The sequence below is a fragment of the Rhinopithecus bieti genome, unplaced genomic scaffold (assembly GCF_001698545.2).
Source record: "Rhinopithecus bieti isolate Rb0 unplaced genomic scaffold, ASM169854v2 scaffold_9899, whole genome shotgun sequence".
Lineage (NCBI taxonomy): Eukaryota > Metazoa > Chordata > Mammalia > Primates > Cercopithecidae > Rhinopithecus > Rhinopithecus bieti.
The window spans coordinates 5,687,664-5,693,509 of NW_016806979.1; the positions used below are offsets into that span (position 1 = coordinate 5,687,664).

The following is a 5,846-nucleotide window of genomic DNA, read 5'->3' on the forward strand; positions in this document are numbered from 1 at the left end:
CGGCGGGGCGGGGCGTGGCCGGCGCGGCGGCGCTGGAGCCGGGAAGGGGGCGCGGGGGAGAGATGGTCGCAAGATGGCGGCGCTGAAGGAGGCTAGGAGCTACGGGCTGTCGTGCGGGCGCGTTAGCGACGGCAGCAAGGTGTCGGTGTTCCACGTGAAGCTCACCGACAGTGCCCTGAGGGCCTTCGAGAGCTACCGCGCCAGACAGGTGAGTGGCATGGCGCCCGGCGCGCCAGGGGGGAACGTCGGGGCGCGGGCCGGCCTCGCGCGCCCCTCACTAAGGCGTCCGGGCTCGGAGACGCTGGGTCTGTGGTGCTGCTCGCGGGTCCCTGGGCCGGCGGGGCGCGGAGTGGGCGCCCGTCCGGCCTGGAGCGCTGAGAACCGCTTTCCTTCTCAGCACTAGAAGGCAATACAGGCGGGCGGCCCGGGGCTGCTAAGGAGCCCAGACTCGGGCGCCGGGCCGGGAGGGCGTCGGTGTAGGCACCTGGCGGCGTACGGGGCCTTTCTGGCCTGCCCCGCACCTGGGCAGGATCCAGTTTGCACACCTGGCTGCGGGGCGAGGAGGCGGTGGGCCGCACGGTCCCGGCACCGTGATAGGGGGAAGCTGGGGGCTTTTCCATCTGGCGCCCAGGTAGGGCCGTTGGTGGGGTGACTGTGTCTGCCTTCATGGGAAGCAGCGATCGTCTGTGTGCCTGGCAGGGGTGGTCAGCGGGGCACTTGTGGGGGCCTGTTCTGTCTGGGTGGGAGGCTGTCTGCAGCTGGGGGCCGGCTTTGACGCGTTCCGATGCAGCCCCTCAGGTTGGGCCACTTTGATTCTTGGGACGGGGAGTTTGGGCCGAAGCTGACGGCTTGTCCCAGCTTTCTGCTCCCCTTACGCCCCTTACACCCTGTCTCTCCGTACACCCTTGGAGAGTGGAAGTGTTGGGGGCGGCTGTGATGTTTTCCTCAGGGCACATGTAGGGGTATCCCTGCCACCCGGGAGGAAACTCTGGCTACCACATCTGGCCGCTGACTCTGGAACTTCTCAGAGGCAGATTTGGGCCCATCTGGGGGAAGTTTGAGGCGTTTCGGTTCTGCCACCTGGCCGGTGGTGGGGAGGGGAGGCTGCCGTGTATGTTCTCTTGGGCCTGACTTTGGGGCGCATCTGGGGCCGTGGTCAGCAACTTGCCTTTTTCATTTCTGTTTATGTCATGGCCCCCCTGTCTGTGCTGGGTCAGAAGTTGCAGATGACCAGTGGTCAGGTCCCGAGGGGAAGTGGTTTAGGAACCTTGTAACTCCTTTTCTGGAAATTGGGGGCTTCATAGCCCTAAAGGGAGTGGGGGTGGGTCTAGTCTCAGACTCAGAGAGCCCTGCTCCCTGCATGTGTGTGTTTGCGTATACTGGTGATGGTGGTGCGGGGGGTGCCGCGGGCGGGTGAGGAGGGAGACTAACTAGGAAGGAATGTGGCTTTCTTCCTGCCCTGAACTTGTTCAGCTCCATTAGCTAAGCGAGAATTTCTTCCCCTGTTTCGTTTCCACTGCTCTCCCGGTGCCCACCCCTTCCGTGCTTCTTCCCATGTCTTTGGGTAATTTCCTCCCTGTCCTGGTGTCTCAGTTTTCCCCTTCATAGAATGAGGATTTCATTTTTTTTGGAAGAGCAAGTTCGCACCTTGTCAAAAAGACTCCCCAAGATGAGGCTAAGGCGCCCCTGCAGGTGAGGAGGAGATGGTGGCAGCGACAGCAGCTGCTGGCCCATGACCAGCCAGAGCCTCTCTTCCTGGTAGAATTCTGGCCCTGGGTCTTTTTCCCTGAGCGATTCTGACTTGTCCTGCAGGAAGGCAGGCTTTCCTAGAAACAGCTGGGGGAGAGATCATGAGTCATGTAACTACGATGGACTTGGTACCTGGTCACCACTGTCTTCTTCGGGAACCAGGAGCCCCGCCTTCCCTCTGATGCTGCTCTTGCTTGCTTCAGTCCAGAAGGTCTGCCTGTGTGTCCACCTCATGCTGTCATACAGCTATTTTTACTTTAGGGTATTGGTTACATTCCCTCTTTAAGCTGGATCTTCCTCATGTTAGGGTGAAGGTAACTCTGGACTGTTACGCTCGGAGCCCAGCTGTGTAGGGCAGTGTGTTGACTAGCCAGGAGGGGCTCCCTAGAATAACTTCTCCAAGCCATCCAGAGCAACTTGGCTGCCTGGATTATATTTTGGGGTGATTCAAACTCGGATTTTTCTCAAAAAGCTGTCTGGTAATTTAAGTGGCTTGGCCACTTTCTTTCTTTCCTTCCTTCCTTCCTTCCTTCCTTCCTTCCTTCCTTTCCTTCCTTTTTCTTTCTTTCTTTCTTTCTTTCTTTCTTTCTTTCTTTCTTTCTTTCTTTCTTTTCTTTCTTTCCTTCCTTTCCTTTCTTCTTTCCTTTCCTTTCCTTTCCTTCCTTTTCCTTCCTTTCCTTTCCTTTCCTTTCCTTTCCTTTCCTTCCTTCTCTTTCCTTCCTTTCCTTTCCTATCTTTCCTTTCCTCCTTTCCTTTCTTTCCTTTCTTTCCTTTCCTTTCCTTTCCTTCCTTTCCTTTCCTTTCCTTTCCTGTTCCTTCTTCCTTTCCTGTGCCTTTCCTTTCCTTTCCTTTCCTTTTCCTTTCCTTTCCTTTCTTTCCTTTCCTTCCTTTCCTTCCTTCCTTCCTTCCTTCCTTCCTTCCTTCCCTTCCTCCCTTCCTCCCTTCCTTCCCTTCCTCCCTTCCTCCCTTCCTCCCTTTCTTTCTTTCCTTTCTTTCCTTTCTTTCTTCTTTCTTGATGGAGTTTCATTCTGCTGCCTAGGCTGGAATGCAGTGGCGCGATCTCGGCTCACTGCAGCTTCTGCCTCCTGGGTTCAGGCGATCCTCCTGCCTCAGCCTCCTGAGTAGCTGGGACTACAGGCACATGCCACCACGCCAGGCTAATTTTTGTATTTTTAGTAGAGACAGGGTTTTGCCATGTTGGCTGGGCTGGTCTTGAACTCCTGACCTCCAGTGATCCGCCCTTTTCAGCCTCTAAAAATGCTGGGCTGCAGGTGTGAGCCATTGCTCCCAGCCAGCTCGGCTACTTTCAAATTTAATCTTGCCCATGGGGCAGTACAGTGGATGGACTTCTCTAAGGACAGGGCACCTCCATGCTCTCTGTGGTTTTGGGTAGTGAGCTTGAGGAAGGCAGCTTGAAGAACTTGATTGTGTAACCAGAGAAGTGTACTGGTTATGGACAAACTCTCATGTGGACAGCTCTATCAACCAGCAGCCAGAGTTTTCTATTCCCCAAGCTGTGGTTATATAGTTTGCCAATTGCAACTTGTGGAGAGGGCTTTTATTTTTAGTTTTATTTTTGTTTTTTTTTTGAGACAGAGTCTTGCTCTGACGCCCAGGCTGGAGTGTAGTGGCACGATCTCAGCTCACTGCAAGCTCCGCCTCCCGGGTTCACACCATTCTCCTGCCTCAGCCTCCCCAGCAGCTGGGACTACAGGCACACACCACCAGCCCCAACTAATTTTTTGTATTTTTCATAGAGGCGGGTTTCACTGTGTTAGCCAGGATGGTCTGGATCTCCTGACCTTGTAATCTGCCCTCCTCGGCCTCCCAAAGTGCTGAGATTACAGGCGTGAGTCACTATGCCTGGCCGATTTTTGTTTTTAATTGCGAAGAGGCTTTTACAAATTCAGGTGTGGCAGGGGCTAGAAGGGAACTTGTTGTGGAACTTTCTCTTTGGCTCCTTGGAGCAGGTAATCCTAGCTCTGGGAACAGCCCAGGTAGAAGCCCTCCTGTTTTCTCTCCCCAGAGGACTTTGGTGTTGACTTGGTAGCCAGCTGGAGCAGCATGGTGGAAGTTAAAGGCGCAGCAATACACATAGCTGCTGGCCTTTTCATTCTACCTTGGACTTCGTGCAGTTTTTCTTTCCTTTTTTTTTTTTTCTTTTTTTTGAGACAGGATCTTGCCCCGTCACCCAAGCTGGATTGCACTGGTGTGATCTCAGCTCACTGCAACCTCCGCCTCCTGGGTTCAAGTGATTCTCCTGCCTCAGCCTCCCAAGTAGCTGGGACTACAGGCACACACCACCATGCCTGGCTAATTTTTGTATTTTTAGTAGAGGTGGGGTTTTACCATGTTGGTCTGGATGGTCTTAAACTCCTGACGCCTCAAGTTATCCACCTGCCTCAGCCTCCCAAAGTGCTGGGATTATAGGCCCGAGTTGCTACGATGGGCCCTTTTATTTTTTTTATTTTTATTTTTATTTTTTTGAGACGGAGTCTCACTCTGTCGCCCAGGCTGGAGTGCAGTGGCCGGATCTCAGCTCACTGCAAGCTCCGCCTCCCGGGTTTACGCCATTCTCCTGCCTCAGCCTCCCGAGTAGCTGGGACTACAGGCGCCCGCCACCTCGCCCGGCTAGTTTTTTGTATTTTTTAGTAGAGATGGGGTTTCACTCTGTTAGCCAGGATGGTCTCGATCTCCTGACCTCGTGATCTGCCCGTCTCGGCCTCCCCAAGTGCTGGGATTACAGGCTTGAGCCACCGCGCCCGGCCTATTTTTTGTTTTTTTTTTAGAGGTGGGGTTTTGCTCCACTGCCCAGGCTGGAGTGCAGTGGCATGATCATAGCTCACTGCAGCCTCGAACTTCCAGGCTTAAGCCAGCCTCAGTCTTCTGAGTAGCTGGGGGCCACAGGTGTGTACCACTGCACCTGGCTAAGTTTTAAATTTTTTTGTAGAGACAGGGTCTCACTATGTTGCCAAGGCTTGTTTCAAACTCTGGGGCTTAAGTGATTTCCCTGCCTGCCTCAACCTCCCAAAGTGCTGGAATTACAAGAGTGAGCCATCCTGCCTGGCCTAGTTTTGTTGTTGTTGTTTTTTGAGACAGAGTTTCACTCTTGTTGCCAGGCTGGAGTGTAGTGGCGTTATCTCGGCTCACTGCAACCTCAACCTCCCAAGTAGCTGAGCTCACAGGCATGTGCCACCATTGTCTGCAAATTTTGTATTTTTAGTAGAGACAGGGTTTTATCATGTTGGTCAGTCTGGTCTTAAACTCCTGACCTCAGGTGATCCTCCTGCCTTGGCCTCCCAAAGTGCTGGCATTACAGGAGTGAGCCATCGTGTCTGGTCTAGTTTTTCTCTTTCTTTTCTTTTCTTCTTTTTTTTCTGAGACAGGGTCTTACTCTGTCACCTAGGCTGGAGTACAGTGGTGTGATCATAGCTCACTGCAGCCTTGAACTCGCAGGCTTAAGTGATCTTCCCACCTCAGCTGCCCAGCGTGCTGGGACTGCAGGCATGAGCCATTGTGCCTGGCCCAGTTTTTTTCTTTTTCTTTTAATCCCAGCACTTTGGGAGGCTGAGGCGGGAGGATCCCTTGAGGTCAGGAGTTTGAGACCAGCCTGGCCAATATGGTGAAAACCTGTCTCTACTAAAAATACAAAAAAATTAGCCAGGCATGGTGGTGCGTGCCTGTAATCCCAGCTACTTGGGAGGCTGAGGCAGGAGAATCTGGGAGATGGAGGTTGCAGTGAACCCAGATCGCACCACTGCACTCCAGCCTGGGTGACAGAGGGAGACTCTGTGTCAGAAAACAAAACGACGGCCAGGCACCGTGGCTCACGCCTGTAATCCCAGCACTTTGGAAGGCCGAGGCAGGCGGATCACAAGGTCAGGAGATTGAGACCATCCTGGCTAACACGGTGAAGCCCTGCCTCTACTAAAAAAATACAAAAAATTAGCCGGGCGTGGTGGTGGGTGCCTGTAGTCCCAGCTACTCGGGAGGCTGAGGCAGGAGAATGACATGAACCTGGGAGGTGGAGCTTGCAGTGAGCCGAGATCGCACCACTGCATTCCAGCCTGGGTGACAGAGCGAGACTCTGTCTCAAA

The 5,846-nt window shown here is 53.7% G+C and overlaps 1 protein-coding gene across 1 annotated transcript in view; it reads left to right on the plus strand.

The window, feature by feature from the left end:
• ELL (elongation factor for RNA polymerase II) overlaps positions 1–5,846 on the plus strand; it is a 96,797-nt gene continuing 90,951 nt past the window's right edge. Inside the window, 1 exon segment of the mRNA XM_017879436.1 lies at positions 1–208. Within this exon segment, the coding sequence (XP_017734925.1) occupies positions 74–208 (135 nt within the window). The 5' untranslated portion in view covers positions 1–73.